Below are 23,818 nucleotides of genomic sequence, written 5' to 3' on the forward strand. Positions count from 1 at the left end.
CCGTGTCTTGTCATTCTAGTGGACTTCCCAAGGTTAGAGGATGGCTTTGCAATCCCCGGGCAAGACATTGGCGATGACAATGAAGACGGTGAGTATAAAATGTCATGCAGACAATTTAGGGGGAAGCTTATGTTGTATTATCACAGTCTACTATTACTAGAGAAGGGTACAATCCACAATTTTTGCATGTGGAGCTGAACTTTCCTCAAGAACAGGAGTATTTGAATCCAATACTTTGGACCTCTACAGAGATAAGGGCAAGCTGCAAAACTCAATTAAAGATCCCAGAGATAGGGAACGTTTGGAATCTGGGATTCTGGTTCATGCCTATCTCTAATTATTACGTCTTCCAATCCCCAAGGGACCCATTCATCTCAGCTCCCCCTTCCTGATCCTAACAGCCCTTAAGAAAACATCTTACCCCTCAACTCCCTTTCCCCAGTCCCAAACTGACTCTCTATATTTGGTAATAAACCATCATTGGGAGGATAGACTGTCAGGCGTGACACTGTCTCTCACAGTGATTCTCAACCAAGGGTACATGTACCCCTGGGGGTACACAGAGGTCTTCCAGGGGGCACATCAACTCATCTAGATATTTGCCTAGTTTTACAACAGGCTACATAAAAAGCATTAATGAAGTCAGTACAAACTAAAATTTATTACAATGATTTGTTTTTAACTGCTCTATATACTATACACTGAAATGTAAGTATAATATTTATATTCCAATTGATTTATTTTATAATTATACGGTTAAAAATGAGAAAGTAAACAATTTTTCAGTAATAGTGTGCTTTTGTGAAACTTGCGGGTACACAAGACAAATCAGACTCCCGAAAGGGATACAGTCATCTGGAAAGATTGAGAGCCACTGGTATATCGGGTGGGTTCTGAATGGCTGGTCTGTTAAAATCTCACATGCTCCAGCTCTTCCCCCAGATCACAGCTTGTTTAGAATGCATTACCTCTGCTCTGAACTAGGAGCAGTGTACATTGCTTACAAAATTTGAAGCAGCGGTGTGGTGTAGTGGTCACAGCAAAGGACTGGGCATCAGGAGAGCTGAGTTTTAGTTCAACTCTGCTACTGGCTCTTTGTGTGGCCTTGGGCCAGTCATCAATCTCTCTGTATTTCGGTTCCCCCCTCTCCAAAGTAGGGGGTAATAATATTCTTCTCTCCTTAGTAAAATACTTTGAGATCTGCAGAGTATTACAATTAAGACAGCAGCCGGCCCAGTTTAAGAGACACTGGCAGAATTGCTGAGAGGTTGTTGGTGGATTTCAGCAAAGGAAGGAGACGCCCCTTCAGGCAGGGAGAGCTCGGTCTTAAATATAATTGAACTTTACAAATTTTCAAAAATTATTAGGGATTCGTTTCAGGATTTGGGATGAGGTTTGGCCATTTTCCCCCCAAACCAGTCCACCCTCCCCTGTTTCCAGAGTTTATAATGTAGGGAAGATTATCAAAATAACGGGCCAGATCTTCAACCGGTGAATCAGCATAGTTCCACTGAAGCCAGCTCACGGCCCCTGAGAATCTGCCCCTTATGGCTTTGTGGAGCCTATGACTAAAGTTCACCTGAGCACAGGGTTTGAAGTCTGGAAGGCCTCCTTGGGCAGCCTTGGGATAATAATACTTATCCCCCGGCATCACAGGGAATGTTGTGTGAATTAACAAATGTGTGTCCATACAGGGTTTTGAACACAAAGTGCTCTGTAAGTATTGTTGTCTCAGTCACTGATAGAAATGTACCGCAATTGTTGTTACAAGTGACAGTCTTGCCTTCAGTGAAACCCAACAGTGACATTGCATAGGACGTATGGGCCTGATCCTGTGCCCATTGACAAATAATAAAGCTCCTGTTGACACCAGTGGTGCAGGATAAGGCCCTGTGGGAAGAGTGCTTTCTATAGATGAAGAGTCCTTTCAGTCAAGTCAGATGTACTTAGTATGGGAAAGTTTATAGTGATGCTGCTTAACACCTTCTCTGTTTATTTCTCAAGGACTTAAAATGTGGTATGGTTAAAAAAAAAGTGGTTATATAAAAACAGGCCCCTTGTTACTAAATGTATGCTGTCCTATTACTGTATATGTGCCATTCAAGTTGCATCTAAGTTCCTAAAAAATACAATTTTTTTTTTTTTTTTTTTACTGCTATCAGCATGGCAAACGGTTTTTGTGGTGGCGTCAACAGAACTGAACGTTCAAACATTAATTGGTGCTCACATTGCATCTTGACTTGTAAATGGTGCAAATTTGGTATGGGAGCTTCGACAGGCCACAGAGACCCTGAGAGGTGATTCCCAGAGAACCTGATTTCTGACTACAACTGCACTTGAAAAGTCAGATTCTCAGCTGGTGTAAATTGTTATAGCTCCATTGACTTAAAGCTCTGCTGATTTACGCCAGCTGAGGATCTAACGCTGACCATCACAAATGTTGTTATTTACAAATAAGTTTAAGGTGAATAAAGATCTCCGGCTAATAACTGTCAATTATATTGCAGATTATTTTGGTCTGGATAACAACACCACACTGTTCTCTACTAACTCTCCAGTAACCCCAAAGCTGGACAAAGACAAGAGCTGGCTCTACACTCTGGATCCAATCCTAGTTACCATCATAGCTATGAGTTCGCTTGGAGTTCTCCTAGGGGCCATTTGTGCTGGGTTATTGCTCTACTGTACATGCTCCTATACTGGTCTGTCCTCTCGAAGCTCCACTACTCTGGAGAACTACAACTTTGAGCTGTATGATGGCATCAAGCACAAAGTCAAAATGAACCACCAGAAGTGCTGTTCTGAGGCATGACTGATTGCACCGGAATCACATGTGACATTTCATTCCAGCGAGAGTAGCTGGTGAAGATTACTTGTTTTCTATGGGAATGGATTGCCATAATCTCAAACCAATCTGGAATACAGAAGGGGGCATGGGCATGAGGTCCCTGTCGTAAACCACAGTTGTAGACTCCAGTAAATGGATTACAATCTGCAAGGACTACAGTATCTGAATAATTATTGTAATTATGAGAACTGTGCTGGAACAAGGAAAGGAGCTCAGATGCTCCCTTGCCCCTTTATGTGAATGATTGAGATGTGTCCAAGGAAATGATGGTTTACCTTTTGGATGTGAGAAATAAAATGTTGATCATTATTTCCCACTTCCTTTCTCGAATACATGGCTGAAAATTCCTTAGCCATTCTGTCTTTAGAAATAACACACACACAAAAGCCCATCCCGCTTCTCTCCCCATTCAGATATTCTTTTGAGTTAAGGGATTTGTTCTTGGTGCACGTTATACAAACCTGGCGAGCTGCAGTTTCTACGCCTAAAATGAAAGCAGGTTGTTGCCTTTAACTTTCCATATCCAGGTGGCGTAGGGGGTGGAAAGAATTACACCAATTTTAGGGTCCAAGGGAAACAGCCGTGCTTTCTTAAGAGATTAAAAAGCAAAATAGAAAAGAAACCTTACATGTAGACGCACCCCTCAGAGAGAAGCTGAAGAGCCTTAAAGTGATTTATGAATAAGAGCCATTTATTAAATCCAGAACTTGGATTGAAACAGCAGTGACCTTCCTCAGAAGGGCTCTTTTTATTTCTTTTATCCTTTTTTAAAGTATATATATATAGAAAATTGCAGCAAACAAAAGACACACAATTGTAAGGTTCCCAAGATTCTGGAGATGGCTTTTTTGAGAGAATGGCTTGCTATATATATAGCTATATATTTAAATTCTTTGCTACTATGATGGCCACTCAGAATAAGAAGGAAAAAATTAACTTTTATCATGCACCATCCCGTGGAGTGGGATGCAGTGTGGGGTGAGACCCAACACGCTTAGATTAATTGACTGCCCTACTAAGGCGGTAACCATTCTTTCTCCTTTGGGTTATGGTAATTCTTCTGCTTTCCCTGGAGTCAGGTATGAGCTGCAAGACTCCAGTTTGAATATCAAGTAAACAGTTTAAACCAAAATGCGGTCATCTTCTCATCCCTTCAGAGCGAAGCTGCTCTGCTTCTGACCTGTTGCCAACACCAACAACAAAATTATGTGGTGTTTTGTTTTAATCAAGTGCCTTAGAAAAACATATTGTTTCTATGTCTAGAGATCAGTGATGTATCAAACTACAGATAAGGCATTCATCCTTCCCCTCTTCTTCCTCTCTGTAATATATTCTTCATTGGCACTCTACTGGGTAGAGCCTAGTGGAAGAGTCTTGACTCTGTACTTGCAAGTGGTCTGGCTATATTTTCTCTCTGTGTCTGTGTGATCATGCCACACAAGAGATGTGTTATGACCGTAATGTAGTGAATGAAAAGGTTTAAAATCCCTGGTTTCACATCAATGATGTTATTTCAGTTTTAATACAGCTGGGTTATCTATATGAATGTTTCCATAGTATTGCACATGGATTATCCATGTGAAAGCAAGAACCCAATAACCACGCCAGCAATTTTATTCTTAAAGTGCCCATATACCCTGTTGTTTTCATATAGTCTTCCAGGATCTTCCTGTGAGACACCTGACATGGCTTCGCTTTTCATTTCAGATATCAAAATGTTATATATATAATATCTCAAAGTTTTCTGGGCATGACGCTACATTGAGTAGCATTTGCTCTGTGTACTAGGAACAAGCCAGCCACTAGGACAAGTGCTCAGTGTGATGAGCAGCATTTGGAGTGAAGAGAAAAGAAGTAGCATGCATGAATGTTAATGGCTCTTGTTGAGAGTTTCATGAAGAGCTCACTTGGAAAAATCCTCCTGAAAAATAAGCATGGACCCTTGTTGAGTTGGAAGCTGGCAGGCGTGACACTTAACACACACACTTTGAAAAGTGCAGTCTTATCTAGTATGTGACTATTTCATGTCCCTTAAAAAAAAAACGAAACAAAACAAAAAAATACATTGACACAAAACCATCCCGGTTTTTTTATTTTCAAAAATTGGTCTCCTTAACTTAGTCGTTCTCCACACACAAACTACCTGTTACTCTACCAAAAAAACAAACAAAAACCAACCCTTCACACAGTGATAGTAAAATGTATCAGACCATTTCAGAGATGGATTGCTGCTACTCATCAACTTTATCCCTCTTCTAAATCACACAAAAGGGGAAGAGTGAATGGGAAATGACCATAGCCACCTACCTATAAAAGTCAACTTATAGAAACAATAGTCACTAATATATAGTAATGGTAATGTTACAGTGTCTAGTAGGCAGCTAGAGGGGGAGAGATCGTATATACATAGAGTCAGCTCGATGTGTGTTTTCGCACACATGAATTCTCTGTATGTATTGTGTACGTGAATGATTACGTGGGACTGAACGGTATTACTGTAGCTCTGGTCTGGGGCAGGAGAGTACTGCTGATTGTGGCACTAATTTGGGTTGGACCTAGCCAAGCTGTGCGTAATGGAAAAGCACACCCCATAAGAGTCCTGCATTTCTAGTCCATGTGGGTTGGTACAGGGACCTGAATGTGCACACTTGCTGAGCAGAAACAGGCCAATAATGCTGCATAGCTGATACCTCACTTACTGCTGCTGTGTGCTTTACTGTTCTAATACAGATAACTGTGTTTGCTTGTAACTTTAACAGGGAAAATAAAATTGGTGCAGTCTAATCTGCAAATATGAACTATTTGTTAATCCATGTTCTCAAGCAATGCTCTTTCCAAACTACACTACTAACACAGTGTTAATAATGCCTTTGCTGAAGTGTGTTACCTCCACACCCTCCCAGTGTCAAGTAATCATTACTAACAGGCGTGTTTGTCATGTTGCTGATTTCATTTTGCAGGGAGGTGAGCATGGGAATTAACCTTAAGAAACTGTATGCAAAAGCTGAACTTTTCCAAGGTTTGCAGTGCAAGGTAGTCAACCATTCACTGGCTGAGCCAGGACATAGGAGCTTCAGCTCTTTTACTGTGATTCTTCAGTGTAAAAAGACAAATTAAACTGTGTTTATATGATTTGTATAAAAACCCTTTAAAAATGCCTATTTAATAAACATTACAGTAGAGAGGCTGTTCCACTTTGTTTTGTAAAAGGAAAATTTAAAAGTAAGGGGTGGGGAGTGTGCTGAGGCCTTTATGTGGGTGTGTTGTGAGCCCCCAGTTGTTGGTGGCTTGGCCTGTTAAGGCAAAGGAACCCAGAGAAATGTAGTTTTGAGGCAGGGCTGAGGAGTGATGTAATCCCAGATGGAAATCACATGCTTTTGGGAATGTATACAAGGCAAGGCTATGGATCACTCTAGTGAAATTTGGGTAGCAGTAAGACCAAGATCTCCATCAGGGCCAGATAGCTGGCCTGAGGCATGGGGCTTGGGAGGGTCCTTAGAGCAGGAAGGAGAAAGACTTTAAGGAGGGGGTCGAAGGAAAAGTCCTGAGGCAGTACAGTACAGCTGGGCTAGAGGCCCACTGATGGAACTAGCATTCATTTACAGGCATGAGGCTTCCCAAGGAGGAAGGACATCCTGCTTTCCTGCCCTCTCAAATCCAGTCCTGCAGGAATCTTTTAGGCCTGGTAAGGACAAACAACTGTTGATTGAGTTCACAGAAGTCTGATCGTTACTAATGTGCTCTGGGGAGGGTGAAGCTGCTCTGTAAGGCTGAGAGGGTTCACCAGAGTGAAGCATTCCTCAGGCTGAGGTGGGCTGAACATCCAGCTTGTGTTTCCATTGGACTCTCCCTTAAATTCTGGAAAGAGGCGGGGGGTGGGAGTGGAACTTCTTGGGTCTTCAACAGAGGGTCCAAAGTTTCCCATTGACCTACATGCCTGGGGCAAACTGTCTGCAGCAGGGAAACAAAGGCAAAGCTGCAGGACTCATGCTGGAGTGGTAAATCACTTGTCTAAAGGGAGACTGGAGATTAGCTCTTCTGCCTCGATATTGCTAGTTTAATTTGCCCCAGGTCAGTAGTAACCAAAACTTCCTAGTATGGTGTGATTTGAAGTGAGCTGTTGAGCTCAGTTAACAGCTGTAGATGGCACCAATGATCTTCACAGCTGGCACTAATCCCACTCTAATTGTCACACCCAGTCCTAAATGGCCAGGAGGGTTTGACTGCCTTCTCAGCCCTCTAGCTCAGGGAGGAGGGATGGTGGGGAGGCATTGTAGGACAGCATCCAATGCAGTTGCCCTAACTGCCCATTCCATGGATAGACCTGCGAAGCCTGATTTCCTTGGTGATCCTGTTATAGACACAACCCCTGTGCCACTGTGAGCCTGCAGTCACCTTTTACACGATTCCACATGCCTGGAAGCTGTTTGACTGTTGGCCTAATTGCTAATCTTGAGGACAAAAATAAGGTTCAGAGGAAGAAAACACGTTACAATTCTTGCATTTTTCTTTGCAGCTCGGTGTCCTTGGGGCAGGATCTTTGACATTTCCACTGAATTTTAAGAATGCCTGCTGGCATGCCGCACTCCATTGTTTACAGAGAACATTTCCTTCTTATCTGCGTCCTGCTGAAGATGTTGACACAGGCGGAGTGTGGAAGGCTGAGCCAGCTTCAGGAATGGCAGAGGTCTGAAACTGGACCCAGTGCAGACATGATTAGGCCAAAACATGGTCCAGCTGGATTCTGGGGCCAGTCTGGGCACTGGTGGCGGGGATGGTGATGAAGTGATCAAAGTGACACTTTGCCTTTCCATTCCCACATATTTCATGCAGTTATCTCAGCTGGTGCCAGAACAAATGCCTAGTTCTTGGGGTGGAATGCTCAGCTATGCTGTTCCCATCTGTGTGTTTGACAGAGGTTGTTACAACCAGCCCCTTGCCAGGGAGGCCTACACTAATCCTCCTCCCCCCTTTCATTAGAAATCCTCCTCCGCCTCCCCCAACCACATACACTGTGGGTCTTTGGTGTGGCTGAAAGATGGATCAAAACAAAAACGGTAGGACCATTTTACAGCTGCCGCCCCCCCCCCCCCAAAAGAGGGTAGACAAACTCTGCTTATCAGCACAGAAGGAACAACACTCTTGAAGGGGGTAAGCTCAAGTCTTCCTCCATGCTCACCTCTGCTCAGAGCAATTATTCCCTGAGCCCGTTTTTTGTGGTTCGGATTGGGATCAGGGCCGGATTAACCTTTTGTGGACCCGGCGCCAAATATCTGTTGGCCCCCCTGGAGGCAATGGATCATGGCACGGGGGGTGTCGGTCAGGGGCATGGCATGGCATGGCAGGGGAGGCCCTGCTCCGCCCAGCCCAGTGCGATGACACTATTTACAAACTGGCAGTTGCCAGACGCACAGTGGCCTGTCCGGCCCTGTGCTACCAGCATGCCCCTTCCCCTCGGGGGGTGGGTCCATGCCACGCCACACAGCCCTCCCCTGCTCAATACTGGAACACCCCCTCCCCAATTCTCTATGGCCAGAGCCCTCCCAGACCCGCTGTGCCCAGCACCCCCAACAAGACCCTGCCACAAATGAACAGTGCCCTGCCCAGCGCCCCCCTGCCCACAGCCCCACCACAACTGCCCAGAACCCCACACAGAACCCACACTCCCTGGTACCCCAACACACAGTTCTTCCCGCCCCCTCACAGCCCAGCACCCCCCCGCCAAGCCCCCATGCCCTGCCACCCAGCCACACTCACTGGCCCTGCTGGGAGGCCACTGTGTCTGCCGGGCTGAGCTGGCAATGCAGCCAGGGCTTGTCCCGGGGCGGGGAATAGCTCCAGCCCCTCAGGAGTGGCGCGATCAGTGAGCCCAGGGCCTGTCCCAGCCAGGCTCCCTGAGGACCCACTTGCCTGGAGGGGCTCAGCCAAGCCCCCAGCCCTGCCCCCAAACTGACCGAGACTAGCCAGGCTTCTGCACCTCCTCCTTACACAATGGGGCAGCCTGCTGTGTAAGCAAAAACTGGTCAGATGGATGTCTGGACTACATTTGCACCTGGGATAGATGGGGTGAGGGGAGTTTCAATATAGCACAGTGAAGGATTTTTAGCTACCTAATCAACCATGCTATGGTTAAAAAAATTAATTGTTGCCCCTTCTTCTGACACTAATGTACCTTTGCCAAGTGGTAGCAGGCGCTAGGGCCCTTGCAGGTTGGCTTCCCAGCAGCAGAGAAATTAGTGATGTAAAAGTTGCATACATTCAAAGTAACTTACATGCACCCCAGTTCTGAAGCAGAGGCCGTCACAGACACAGGCAGTCCCCTCTTCCAGGAATACCAGCCCACACGCCAATACCTGCTTCCGGGGACATTCCCTGTCCCCAACGTGCTGCCAAATATAAAGAAGAAGGAGATTAAACTATCTGCCACAGCATCTCTCAAGGATTTCTGTTTAACACCACAACAAGACAACACGTCTTTACAAGACTAAGAATTTGCTGGCGTGCTAAGACTACCACAGCACCATCTGGTGACACCTGGCAGAACATCTTGAGTTACCTGTTGACGCCAGCTCGGAATGTAACACATTACTCCCATGCTTACACCCTATCAGAGCACCTGCCTAGACCTGGCAAGTTGATGCCATAGTTTTTAATGTCAAAGCTCCCATTATGTTAATAGTACAAATATTAGATTCCACTCATTAATATTCCCCACTGACTATTGCTTCCCATATTAAAGGCTCATTTGCCTTATGTGGAAGGTCACCAAAGAGTCAGTCAACAATCTGCAGCTGGATAGAGCAAGCGTCATTCCTTAAAAGGGATTTCTCCCCTTCTCTGCTTCCCTAAATGTCATTCGTGTGTACATGGGCTGACAGCTAAACCTGGTGTCAAAGTCAAACGCAGAGGCAACCTTTGTTTTGTCAGAGCATGAGACAGATGAACTTTTACTGGTACATTCTCCAAGACTCTTGGTACGTGTCGCTGATTCTGCTAACCGCCATGCTGTCTCTCGCCTTTGCAAAGCAGCCCCTAGAGTCTTCCTGTTCCAGACTTCAGCCTAAGGTGGGGCTGAACAGAAGGGGTTACTAGAACTACTTGCCTTATAGTATTACCAAAGTCCAACCAACAGCGAGGGATCCAGGCCCCTTTTTCACCAGATGCTGGGCAAAACGCATTCCCATGCCACAAGGAACTTACAGTCTAAATAGACAGGCATGACAAAGGAATTATTCCTTTCCCATTTTAGAGTGGACCCTGAAATCCTGGCTTCCCCAGAGTCTGTGGCAGCTCAAGAAACTGAATCCCAAAGTGACTGTGTCCCAGTCTTGGGCTTTAATCACACCCACATAATACAGGAGGGGCCCACATGTGCTAGGACGTGGCTTGGTCTAACCTGTGTGGATAATACTACATCATATTCTTGTTTGGTCACTACACTGGTCCCTAAAACTAAACACTGCAGCCCAGACTAGCTCTTACACACAGTCCAGTGATGTGCTATCAAACCACCCAGCAAAATGCCCGTGCCGGACCTGAGCATGCCATCATGCAATGTTCCTTGGTGGGAAGGCGATTGTAGCTCTTGAAGGATAACGCCCCAGAGCCTTGCACTGCCTTTTCAGTGCTATGGAAGCTCCTTCAATATGCAGATTGTCTAGAGCCTATCCAGGGTTAGTGTCAGCTTGTTCATTTACCAGTACAGTGAAAGGAAAACGTCATTGCAGTTGGGACTGAGCTGAAAGCCAGGCTCATGTAGAGAGCGGATTCTTCCTTCCCCTCCCTTTACAGTGGGAGAACGTCCTGGCCGCTGCCTACTGGCATTTTAAATTGTCTTGCTGGCTCTGTTTGTTCCAAGACATTTGCATGTCTAGCCTATCTTCAGCATCTCACGGCAGTAATGACATCACAATTGTTTCAGCTGCATCAGCCTGTCAATGACCGAGTTGGCTGCAATCTAAGCCCTATTACGATGACAGGGAAAAGCAGGGCTGAGGGGGGGAGGAAAATTCCTGTTTACTTATGGATGGCTTCACAAATTAAAGCCAATCAGGCCCAGCCACCTCCAAAGCAAATGAAATTTTGCAGAAGTTTCGACTTTTGCCATGTTCAAAGCCTTGGCCCTTTGGGCGTAAAAAGACACTCTTTAAGCAATGAAGGGCAGCTGGCAGTTTAGATGAAGATGACAGTCAGAATGCAACCCTGACAGCTCTTCCCTCACCTAGGCATAAAGAACTGATGTGCTGATTGATACCTGAGGGAGAGGCTGTCATCTAGCGGGACACAGACGGGAGATAAGCAACTCCATCAGTGTCAGACCTGTCCTGCCATAACACAGCCTGTAAATCACTGCTGTTCCAGAGGCTCCGCTGCTAAAGTGGAGAGCAAAAAACAGGTAGGAGAAAAATGGAAGGCAAAGCAGTTGCATGTAAAGTATAATAGCTGGGGATACAGCTCTGCCAAACCTCCAGGGAGCATTAAACATCCACTCCATAAAACCAAAATCCTCTCATTTTCACCAGGAGCTAGGCTCAGCCTTTTGTAGTTGTTGCTACGGTTTTGTTTTTTCCCATGGAGATTTGAAACCGGGCGATGCCCCTTTTCTGTGGCGTTTGCGCTCCGGAGAACAAAGATGATACGCCACTGCCTGATCCTGACACTAGCTGCAAATGACAGGAAAGGGCGTGGGGGGGGGCGGCTTTTATTGTGATACAAGAGATATCACAAGCCTAACAATCTAATGCAATAGATTTCCCCTTTTCAGATTGCTCAGAGACTGGGCTCCAGCCACTCCAGAACGTATGCAAGAGCTGATGGCAATCTACCATGCTTTTTTGTTTTTTTTTTAAAAAAAAATGCTTGGAGTTTTGTTTCAATGAGGAATTGTTAAATAAAAGACGTTCTCTAAGGAATGAGGGGGACAGGGAGGAGACGGGGACCCAACTCCAGGTCTGAACAAATGAATGGAGAATTAATTAATCACTTGCAGGAGCAGGTCGCACAGCCTGTGGCTCTCCCCTGCTTATTCACTTTCTCTCCCCTAACATCTTGTCTTTCTGATTTTTAATTAGTTTCTTGTCATCCGGGCACTTCGTCTCTCAAATATTCAAATGAATTAACAAATACATTATGGCTATACTGGCTTTTATGCCAAAAAATACCTACCATTAACACCACTGGTGAAGTCACAGTCCTGCCTATGAGACCAACAACAGGAACACCAGAGGAGGTGGACGGAGCTTTTTTTTACCCCACTATAATCTAAGGGTTTATCTGCAATCAAGTTCCTTAACTCCAGTTAAGTGATTGCTAATGAACTGAGTTAGCTAATATGTGGTTAGTCTGGACAGCCTAACTGGACAGTTTATTCTTGGGCACATACGTCTGTGGCTGACCCTAGGCAAAGCCCCGGATAATAGCCGCTAGCTGCCTACATTGTGCTCTAGTAAACCACAAACGTGAAGCTTGAGGTAACTGGCACTCCATTAATTGGAGTTAAACTCAAGTGTAGACAGACTCTTGTAAGAAGGGGGTTAGAACGTCACAGAGGGCTTGGAAGACATCCAAGGCTCTCCACCAATTAGCCATGGCCTACCTTTGAGATCATGGGTCTTATAGCCACAGTAATACCCACCTTCACTCTGCTGCCCACGATTCCCAGCTATCCCACACACTCACAGCTTGTGCTCTCACGCCATCCCTGTGTTTGGGAAGGACTCCTTGAAGTGAGCTGTAGCTCACGAAAGCTTATGCTCTAATAAATCTGTTAGTCTCTAAGGTGCCACAAGTCCTCCTTTTCTTTTTGCGAATACAGACTAACACGGCTGCTACTCTGAAACCTTCTCAAAATGGTGACTCGGACCACTGTAACTGCTAACTTATGCCTTCACCTGGCTCTGCTGTTACCGTGTCTGTAACAATTTAGAACTACAGTATCTTGAATGGATCATTGTGATCTCTGTATGCATAGTGTGTGTTCATTCACTAGCTGATGTGCCAGGATTTGCGCCCAGAAACTGAGGATGGGTCCCGATATTCACATCCCTTCCTGGCAAACTTTTCAAGAGATAAGACACAATGCAGAGCCCTCGGCTTTGGAGTGTATCTCGATCACTCAACTGGTATCAGCAGGCACAGGAGAGAACCAAGACCATTGGCTGGTTTAAAAAGGGCGTCCCTGAGGCACAGGAGGGAAGACTGAGGCAGAGACGGTTGAGAAGCAGACTAGCAGCACCCAGACCCCAAGGTCGGGTAGTAAGATAGACATGCAGATTTTTTTTTTTTTTTTTTTTTTTTTAAAACAAAGCTCTTCACTTATGCTTTGCCTTGTTCCTATTGTTAAGAATAAAGAATACTTTGTTTTAAGAAGGCTGTTTTGGTCCCTGAATTCATTACTGGTTACAGCTTCCAAGGGGAAGAACCATAAGTAGCGGATCCAGGAGGACCTGCTGTGGGCAAGGTCTTTAGAGGCTACCACGAGAATAATAACTACTGTTGATGACTGGGACTCCTGTTCACACTAGCACACCCACCATAGTTGCCCTGCAGCAGTTGTAGCTACCAGGGAAGTTTTACTGTTCCCTCCCTGTAGACCAGGCCTTAGGGCATAGCAAAACCAAGTGACTTGCTATGATATTTAATTGGAATTTCAACCACTTTTTTTTCCCCCTTTTTTTTAAGCAGGCATGAATCCCTGGGTTTGCTGAAGCTTTCAGGTCTATCCTTGGCGTTTTCTTTTACCACCTGGCTAATCACTCCCATATGCATCAAGGAGTGGGATTTTTCTTTAGGCTGCCTGGTTGGGATAAGTCTCTGATCTTGTTGATTGCTTAACAGGCTGTGTAAGAAAACAAGCCTTGTACAACATCCAAGAACAATGCAGCCTCCTTTACCCCCAGCAGCCTCTCGTCCTATCACTCCTCACTGTAATTGATACTCCTCTCCCCCACAATGTTCTGGCTTCTTTATAGGCTGCCCACTTGGGTGCAACCATCCCTTGATCTGCCAGGTTTTTTGTTTCTATTTTCCTTGATCTCTGTAATAACCATTTTAGCCCCTACATTAGTACAGCCAAGCAGCAGCGGCAATGAAAAAGGAAGCAGACATTCAAAGAGGAGGAGATACACAGGAGATGTGTTTTCTTAGGCCAAATCTAAACATCACTGCAGAATGCATTTTAGCCAAAAGGTTCACATTTAGCTGCCTAAAACTGCCACTGAAAGCCACATTTAAGCCCCTAAATAACCCATCACGGGTGCTGCAACAAACCGTTCCCATTGATTTCATTGGTGCTTGTGATGCCTCGCCTTTAAAAAACAAAACAAACAAACAAGCCACTTACATAAGTGCTTAACATTTGGGCACCTACATCATTTCGGCCTTTAATGTGCTGAGACACAAATATTGTCCTCTGTTTTCTTTCCTACGGAACCTGCGGCAAGTGAAAGGCACCTGGAAAAGGTGAACACCCATCGCAAGACACAAGCTGTTCACATCAAGCTCTTGTCAGGGCTTGTCTACACGGAGACTTAGCGCTGGTGTGAGTGCAGCATGCTAGCCGGCCACGCACTAAGTGGCCATGCAGCCCCTGCTACCATTCACTAAATGTTCGGTAGCGTGCACAGATGTATGGGCATTTCAAACAGCAGTAGGTCTTCCATGGGAAGCTCGATTTCATTTTTAATAATGTCATAAAAATACCAAGGAACTAGATCATAAAAAATACTGAGCGTCTGACCTTGACAGTGCTTTGCTGAAAACTCTGAGCTGTTGCTTCATTATTAACTTACCCGGTTGTAGGTAGGTATCATGATGCAGACAATAAATTAGCCAGGCCAAATTCACCAGCAAAAGGGGTCGAGTCTCAACCATTTCCTCCAGAGGTGAATTGAGCCCATTAGGTAACACCACATAGGCACAGAGATGAAATTCACCCCTGTGCAGAGGGCCAGCAGGAGATCTGTGCATCATGTCCGTCCATCTTAAGCCCTATTTTGATGTGTAAGTGGGATATAAGTGGTGCATAGGCCTAGTGTCCCTCTTCACCAAGGTGAATTTCCCCCGCTGTCACTTAAGGACACTCAGGCCAGGCCTACACTTGGAAGGCTTTGCTGGTATAACTCTACTGGGATACTCTGCCAGCGAAGTGCACCTAGTGTGGATGCAGCTTATACTGGCCCAAACTTGTGTTTTTTGCTGGTATAGCTTATTACAGCCAGCCTCCTCCGCCTCTCCACCCCCACCCCAAAGTGAAATAAACTGGGCTGGTAAAAGTGCACTTTGGCCAGTATAACTGCATCTATACTTGGGGCTTTTGTGGGCACAGCTGTATCAGTCACAGATCACATCTCTTCACACCGCAGGCTGGCAAAGGTTTGTAGTGTAGAGTTGGCTTTGGGCCAGAGAACTACATTCTGCCTATAGGTCATCCCGTGTCGGCCTCCAAGCACTCTCCTGTTCCCAGTGAAAACAATAGTTAAATGTTCATAGGTTAGGACACAAGCGTTCTATTCCTGGTGCTACCACTTACCCGATGGGTGACTTGGAACAAGTCACGTGAGTTCTCTGTGCCTAAGGTCCCCCATCTGTAGAGACCTACTTTATACAGCACTGTGGTGTCTACAGATGCAGAGTGCCACTTAAGTACATTGTACCATGCACTCTTACTTACAGATTCTGCTTACAGACTTCAGTGGTGTTATAACAGTGTAACTGAGGGAAGAAACTTTATTACTACATTTATGATCCAGACCACTACAACTCACAATAGTGATGTTACAGTGTCTTGGAACAGTCCTACAGATGATTGAGAAAAGTTACATTTGTCCTGTTCTTGCAAGAGCACATGGAACACGTCACGTGCTGGCTATGTTTGTCATCTCCCCTGCCCGCCTCGTGTCTAGCAAATAAAGGACAAGAGCTTACTACTACTATGATCAGTTAGTGGGGGTCTTTGTTTAGAGCCAGTGGCCTGTGCTTTTGTCCACTGCCCCAATGGCTGGAGATACTCCTTTAACTCTAGTGGTAACAGCCAGCACTCCAGGACCCAGGTTCAGTTCCGGTTGACTACCCATGCTGGGGCTCATTATTCTGATTTCAGTCCCATCTCCTTCTTGTTCCCCTAGACTCCGGGAGAGCATTCAGGAGATGGCCCACTGCAATCATTGAGCAATAAGGGACAGAGGTGTTGAGCCCTTTAGCACCCTTCAAGGACAGCGATTGCCAAATGAATTTCAAAACCATGTTTTAGGAAGACATCCAATGTGCTTAACGGAGCTGGGGAGCCCTTTATACCTTGGCAATAATCCAGCATTCTTCCACGAAATCCCAAGCACAGTGTCACTTCTATCCTTTTCAATGGGGAAGCTTTATTAACTTCTGGTGTGGCAAGTTTCTAAAAGCCAAAGTCTCGCTACCTCAGAGAGAAATCAGGATGACTTAAGCAGATGTATATCGGAGGTGGAGAAAGAGTCCCCCGGCTGCTAACACATCGGGGGAGGGGGGAATAATGTAAGCCTAAAATGCATTTATTAAAGAAAGAAGTTAGGGATCTGCAAAGCCAACCGTTTTAAGCACTCACTGCTAGTACGTTAATAAAAAACACAACAATTCCACAGCAAATCATGGCTTTGAAGGGGAAAACGTCAATCCCTGTCAAGTTTTGAAGAATTGTCTGAACCTATGGAAAACTAAATTCATCAGTAATGCTTTGTTCCCCCCCCCCCCCCCCCCCCACTCTCTCTTTCTCTCCCAGTCATATGCAATGAACAAATCCACTGCAAAACAGTTTATGAGAACAGCTGCAGATCACAGTGTATGTTGGGGCTGGGGGGAAATATTATCAAATACCTGAAAGTTCTACAGAAGGACCAAATCTGAAAGGAAATAAAAGCTATAATCTCAGCATGACAATGTTAAAGGACCCGAAGAACAGCAATGACTCTGATTGGGGGGGGGGGGGGGGGGATCTGTCAGCAGTCAGACACATATGGCAGGAGATCTTGACAACTCATAAATCTGGCACAGGAGAAGAAATACAGCCCAATCAGACCCCAAATCAGAAGGAGGTGATAAAAAGAATTTAAGACATTAGGGGGGGGAAATAAGAGGGAAAAGGAGAGAGAGCAAAAGAAGCTAGAGAGGTGAATGCAGAGATTAGATAAAAATAGGAGCAGCTATGGAAGGCGTGTGTGTAAAATTGTCAAGAGTGCCTAAATGTTTTCAGCACCTAAATCGCATTAGAAATCAATGAGAATTAGGCTCCTATTACATAGGCACTTTTCACAAATTTTCCCAATATGGCTTATTTATTATTTTTGTTACACTAGTGCCTAGAGGCCCCAAATGAATTAGGCACTGGATAGACACAGTCCCTGCCACAAAGAGGTTGCAATTTAAATAGACCAGACAGTCAGTTAAAATATTAACTCCATTTTACAGATGAGGAAACGAGGCATGAGAAATTAAGTGACTTGTTCAAGGTCACACAGAGCGACTGCGGCAGATCTGGGAATTGAACTTCGTTTTCCTGAGTTGTGCTTAACCACAGGACGATCACATGGCAGGAGGACAACTTGAATTTGCTACAGGGATGGGAGAAGAAAAAAAAAGACCTGAGGCTACTGTACATCTTAGAGAGACCCAGAATCAAATAGAATCAGCAGGGAGCGAATACAGAGAGACTAAACCTACCTAGTATTCCTTGTTAATCACCGAATACTCACAGTTTACTGGGGTTTTCACCTTGGGAAGCAGCATTCCGACACACGGAAATACACTAATACATAATTCATAGATAGTGCTTTCCATTGATAAATCCCAAGGGCATAGACTAGACTATGCACCCAAGTAAGAAGGGATAAGAGCTCCCTTTATATCCTTCCATGAACTACCTGGCTCTTGGTTCTGCACACATAGGGTTAAGTGGGGCAACTTACCCACCTACTCCCTCCCTGAAACCAGAGTCTTGGTTCCCTCCTTCTGCTCACAGGCCAGGGTGAGCCAGAGCAAGGAAGAGAACAATCTACTGGGATGGCCAGCAGTAAAACACCACCTCCTGGGGACAAGGCAAAAGAAGGGGAGGGATTGTGACAAGGATGCGGATGTCTGTAGGCTGAATGCCTCCTGGGGCTGTTCCTGGGGTAACTGTACTTACACACAACCCCTTGCTCAAGGCTATGCCTAGAGTCAGAGTCCAGCCCAAAGTGCTTCACAAAGATGGGTAAATACTATCCCCATTGGACTGATGGGAAAATTGAACTGAATCCTGCACCATGCTGAGCACCCTCAACTCCCACTGAGCCCAGGGCAAAACCTGTATTGTGCAAACTAGCACCCACATGTGCAAATCTAGTAACTGAATGTGCAAAATGGTGCTCAAAAGTGCAATACTTAATGTGGGTACTAAGATGCTAGGGGCATGCATGCCTTTTGCCTCATCTGTTGTATTAGGCTTTGAAAATAAATTGGCCCTTAGTACATTACAAAAGATTTCACAAGGCCATTCGGCTAATTGCACAGCTTATTAGCTCTGCTGGATACAAGGATTTTGCAGCAGTCCAGGCTCAATGTGCATGCCAACTCCTGCTGTAATTTTATGGCTTTCTCCCCTCATTGTCAGTGCTAGACACAAAATTAATGACTTTCAAGGAAGTTTCCTCATTGGCCAACGCCTGGCCGAAGTGCCTGAGAACGAAGCTGTCAAGTCAGCTCTGTCTTTCTGCCCTTACCCTTTCAGATGGAATGACTGATTCGGAATGAAAACTAAAGCTGGACACATGAGCAGAATTAAATGGGCCTGCTTTTGCAGGGGGCTCATTTACATGAGGATGAGGAGAGATTTCAAATCTAGATGGGAACTGCAGCCAAAACTATTAGTAAGTTGGGAAACAGGGTGCAGGGCAGGCCAGATTTATGAAACATTGTCTTTTAGCCAAACCCTCTGAAACACTAAACAAAAACAACATTCAGATATATTTCAGGGGAAAACAAGAAGCATCTGGTTCCCTTCACTGGTGTACATAGCAAGGGAAGAGTTGGCAGTACATCTGATTACCATAAAAGAGAGAGCTATGCAGAAAAAGCCACATTAGAGTAGCGTCAACCAAAACAAAGTCAAATGTCTGAATTGTTGTGAATACATTTATGGTAGACATTTGAATAAAGGTCAGCCCAAATTAACGAGAACTGCAAATGAATTTGCTCGGTGGAAGTTGGTTCCTTGCCATGACATTTCACCCTGTGATTTTTGTTGTTGTTGGGAGATTAAATGACCTACAACATGCAGAAATACTTTAGGGCGGTTTCCTATCAGCAATCTTAGCAGCTTCTGAAGAGGGGATGAGGAATCACTTGTTCGCATATCTTCACCTATGGCCTGTGTTATACAGGAGATCAGACTAGATGATCATGATGGTCCCCTTCTGGCCTTGAAATCTCTGCCTCCTCTCCCTCTTTTCTCCTCCCAAGGAAGCACCATTTCCAGGGCAACTGCTTCTGCCAAACTGGTCCATGGCTAACGGCAGTAGACATTCATCTGGCGGGGATTTCATTCAGGCAGGGAAGCAGCACATGTAGGGGACTAAGAGACAAGGAGAACTGGACTCTTCCTGATTCTGCCACAGACTCATTGCGTGAGGTTGAGCAAGTCACCCGACTGCCCTGTGCCTCAGTTTCCTCATCTGTAAAATGTGCTTCATGAAATTCACCCATCATTGGAAAGCGCCAGATGAAAAAGCATGATAGCTACAGAGTCTGTAGCAGCACGGTCTGGGGGATAGGGCACTCAGCTGGCACCCAAGGACCTGGGGGACCATTCCTTAATCTGCCACTGAGCTGCAGTGTGACTTGGAGCAAATCACTTCACCTCTGTCCATCCCACACCCTTTTTCTGTCTTCTCTACTGAGAAAGTTAGGATAGGAACTGTCTCCTACTATGTGTCTGTACAGCACCTCGCACTGGGATCTCTAGGTGCTACTATCATACGAATAAAAATCATTATCACAGAAATAAACCACTGGATTTGACACCTCTTCTAAAGAAGTAGAACAGGCTCATCACTTTCAGAATAACACAGCCATTTTTAAGCCACTTGTCCAGCTCACTCTATACCATAACGGGTTTTCCTACCTTTATTTCTGATCCCCTAGCAGGGATTGACAGTGAAAACATTCTTTTAAAGAAACCAACCCTTGACAGCTGAGCCTCCTGCAAAGGAAATGCTGGCAAGTCAAACCTTGATTTTTCTGAACTTCAAATATACAAACACCTCCTCTGTCCAAACAGCTCCTTCCAACTTTGCATAGCAACACATGCTAAAAAGAGCTGAGTAAACAAGCCAAGGAGAAAATGATTAAAAGTCCAAAGAGAAAGGAGAAGGAGAGGAAAAGGTCTACTATTCTATTAACCCTTCTCGAACTGCAAATGGCACCAGTCTGTATGTTAATGTACCTTGGGATCTTCACAGGAGGGTGAGGAACTTAATAAATATCGTGGTTTTATATCATTATTGTTAGGCAATAAAGGGGATCATTCTGTCACTGAAGGCCAGCCAGTGATTCCTTTTACCTCCATCAGAAGGAGACTATTTTATGCACCCTTTACCCAACAGGAGGGAAGGTCTTGGGGTTAAGGCACTGGGACCTGGGAAGTCTGGCTCTGCCACAGGCTGCTTGTGTGACTTTGGGTAAGTCACTTAGCGGTGGCAGGATCTTTATTTAGAAGTGCCTAGGTAGGGGAGATGTATTCAGCCACTCATCCGGAGTCTCCAAGAACAGGGTTGTAAAGAGAACTGGAATGATAAAAACAGCAAGAGCAGAATGACACGGCGACAGATTTGCTGAAGAACTAAAAATGGAATGAACCGCCTACAAGTCACGCCAATATCAATCTGGAGTGACTCCGTTCAGGAGAATCCAGCCCTGTGCTGTCCAGCTCAAAGGGGCTGCAGAGAGGCAGTTACGACACCCGGGGGGAATATCCCTGGTGCCCGAGACCTGCTGCAGGAGCTGGAGCGGGCACTGACACAAGGGGCTTGTCTAGATGAGAAAATGACCAGTTAAAATGTAAATCACTTTGACCCCACACAAAGAGTTACACTGAGTCGGTTATAGCCTTTTCTAAACAGTTGTAATATAACTGGCACAAAAACAACCCCTAGTGTTTAGACCAGCCCTAAATCATTACAAAAAAAACCCGTACAGCAATTGTTAAATGACTGCAACATTGTGTATCAATCAGGCTATGGAACCCCAGAGCAGGGGCCACTGCACAGCAAGACGGACCAGTCCTGGGCCAGGGCAGCGGAGGAACCGGGGGGGCTTGCCCTAGTCTGTTCCAGAGGCTGAATGAGCTCCCTGCAACCCAGAGCACGCAAGGTGCAAGCTGCCAGCTTTCTGTTCCTCATGCTGTCCCCACTGCAAATAGAGATCGAAGGGTATGTCTCCACCACAGCTGCTACCGCAACACAGCTACGCCGTTGTGGACACTTCTTACATTAGTGGAAGGGGTTTTCCCATCAACGTAGTTAATCCATCTCTCCAAGAGGCGGTAACCAGGTCGACAGGCGAAGTCTTCTGTTGACCTAGCTGCATCAACACCAGGGGTATGGAATTACAGCACTCGGGGCACTAAATTTTTCACAGCCCTGAACGGCGTGGCTAGGGCAATCTAATTCCAGTGTAGACCGGGCATAAGTCTTCATCCATTTTTTTCCCTCTCCTGGAATCCACAGCTTTCCTGCTTGCTCAGAAGCCATGACAAATATCTATCTGAGCCACACACGAGACCTCGCTGCCGCACAAGGGGGCCCTGATCTCAGCTGAGACCGAAAGGCAGTACGGCTCAGCTTCTTCACAGGTATTCAGACTTGCCGAATTCCCATTTTAGGTGCCTAAATGCCTTTGAGGATCTGACCCCACCATGTTACTGCTGCTAATAACGCCACACACTTTCTGCCATTTATATCACAGCCAGGCATAGTTCGAGTATTAATTTGTCGTGCTTTGCAGAAAGAAACACCTAGATGGATACAAAAGGGCACAAGAGATACGGAGAAAGAAAAATGAAATGAAGACCATTCATTGCATTAGTTGCCATCTTAGGCCCATTAAACCCTGAGATTTGAAATTGTGTTAGCACATAGCTAAAGAACCATGTTTAAACAGGTATTGACACTGTTGCCCATCTCTGTGCATCCAAGGGCTACCTGTGTTATAAACTGGATTTTTACAGACCCTCGCTATGGGTTCCCATCCCCTCTAACATAGGTTCATAAACAAGCTTTTTAAAAGCTAGGCCGTGTGGACTTTGAGATCTCAAGCTGCCGCAGTACCATTATAGAAGGAGCCACATTTCAGGGAAAGAGTCACACTCCTCTAACATCATTTCAAATCTTGGCTGTAGCCAAAAAGTGCTATCAGTGATAATCCAGCAGGGGCACCAAACATCCAATACACTCTGTACACACAACAGATTAATTAGCCTCACTGACCGCTTTAAAAAAAACCAATTCCACATCATTGATCTAATCTACAAAGCTCATTAAAACATGCCAATGTCATACCCAGCAAAGATCTGCCTTAAAGCTTTTGGGTGCCGTGTTAAAAACATTAAAACAGCGAGCCCTAATGCATAAAGGATGCTGCCTTCTACATATGCTGGAGCATGTGGTGGAAAGGATATAAAGCAACAGATATGATAATAATGCTGCCCAAATGGCAGAGAGTTCTGCGGATGGTTCTAAGGGAGAAAAAGCTTGGAATGTGTGTGTGGTATTTTTGGAGGTGAACAGTACGATAAACAGGACATTGCTCAATGACTTAAGAAATGAACAACTCTGCCTCAGGTTATCATCTCCTGGATAATGACAAGGAGAAATTGATGTTGCCGAAATTGAACAGATTCAGTATTCTGACTCTGGAATAAGTTCTGATGATTCCCCCAGATACTCAGGGCGAAGTGGAGATAATGCTGATAAAATGCATGGCGTGGAGTGAGCAGTGTGAAAACAGTGACTCAACTGCAGCTGCCTCTGCCACTTGGCAGCCTATAAAATATTTTAACCCACTTAAACGAGCCTCCATCCATGTTTTCCTGATGCCTACAGGATACCCCTGTGAGGGCTGCTCTGACCTGGACAGGAACAAGAGAAAACCGGGGTTTCCCTGACTGTAAGGCCTGTTCGGGACTTTTGATAATTTTTTGCAGCATTCAATCCTTCATAGAGACAGAAGGTGATCTGAGGTTAAGGCGCTGGATTGGGCTTCAGGAGACGTGGGTTCAGTTCTCGCTCTGCCACTGTCCCGCTGTGCGACTTTCACCAAGTCATTTAATCTCTGTGCCTCAGTTCTCTCCCTGTAGAAAGGGCTAATCATAATCTTGTCCCTTACTATGTGTCTGTACAACACCTGCCGCGGTGGGGCCCAAGTTCCCTAGGCCTGGCTGTACTACATGTAATAAATACTATCATTTCTAGCACTTTCCAAAGATAACCAACACAGTTCATGCTGTAAACCATGACACTCCTGCCCCCTGTCAAACTCAGGCCTGCCCCGAAACTACGTCCGGACAAAGAGCAGCACAGCTGTGAATTACTTCTCCCTTCCTGTTCACTTCAGGTAGGCGCTAGCATTTCCAATTAGGCTTTGAAATTAACATTATTGAGCAGGACAGACTAATCACCAACACTCTGCATAGACTGCAAGCAAGTTACCTGCATGGCCCTAGTTCCTTCCATGACAGCTGCACTCTCCGGGAACCAGGCTTGTGAGAGCTGGAAACTGAGCGGTTTCTCAGAGATTGGCGTGCAGTAGTGAAGCTATCTTGGGAGGCTGATCTGACCATTGACCTATCAGATCCCAGTGCAGGCCTCACCTCTGTGTTCCAGCTTTCCCTACTAATGAGCCAGATCCTCAGCTGGTACAAATCAGCATAAATGACTGCAATGGAGTGACACTGATTTACACCAACTG

The 23,818-nt window shown here is 45.4% G+C and overlaps 1 protein-coding gene and 1 long non-coding RNA gene across 4 annotated transcripts in view; one reads left to right on the forward strand and one right to left on the reverse strand.

The window, feature by feature from the left end:
* Positions 1-6,030, forward strand: part of NRP2 (neuropilin 2) — a 121,938-nt gene extending 115,908 nt beyond the window's left edge. For all 3 annotated transcript variants that reach the window (XM_037912001.2, XM_037912000.2, XM_043524955.1), the window contains exons 16-17: positions 20-88; positions 2,508-6,030. In XM_037912001.2, coding sequence (XP_037767929.1) covers positions 20-88; positions 2,508-2,812 — 374 coding nt within the window. In that variant the 3' untranslated portion in view covers positions 2,813-6,030. The remainder of the gene's footprint in view (positions 1-19; positions 89-2,507) is intronic.
* A 33-nt stretch (positions 6,031-6,063) lies between these two features.
* On the reverse strand, positions 6,064-23,708 carry LOC122462289. Its single transcript, XR_006284759.1, has 3 exons — positions 23,560-23,708; positions 9,121-9,234; positions 6,064-7,749 (listed from the first exon to the last, which is right to left on the reverse strand). It is a non-coding gene; the product is annotated as an uncharacterized LOC122462289 (long non-coding RNA).
* Between the last annotated feature and the right edge of the window lie 110 nt (positions 23,709-23,818).

Source organism: Chelonia mydas, chromosome 11 (assembly GCF_015237465.2).
Source record: "Chelonia mydas isolate rCheMyd1 chromosome 11, rCheMyd1.pri.v2, whole genome shotgun sequence".
Classification (NCBI taxonomy): domain Eukaryota; kingdom Metazoa; phylum Chordata; order Testudines; family Cheloniidae; genus Chelonia; species Chelonia mydas.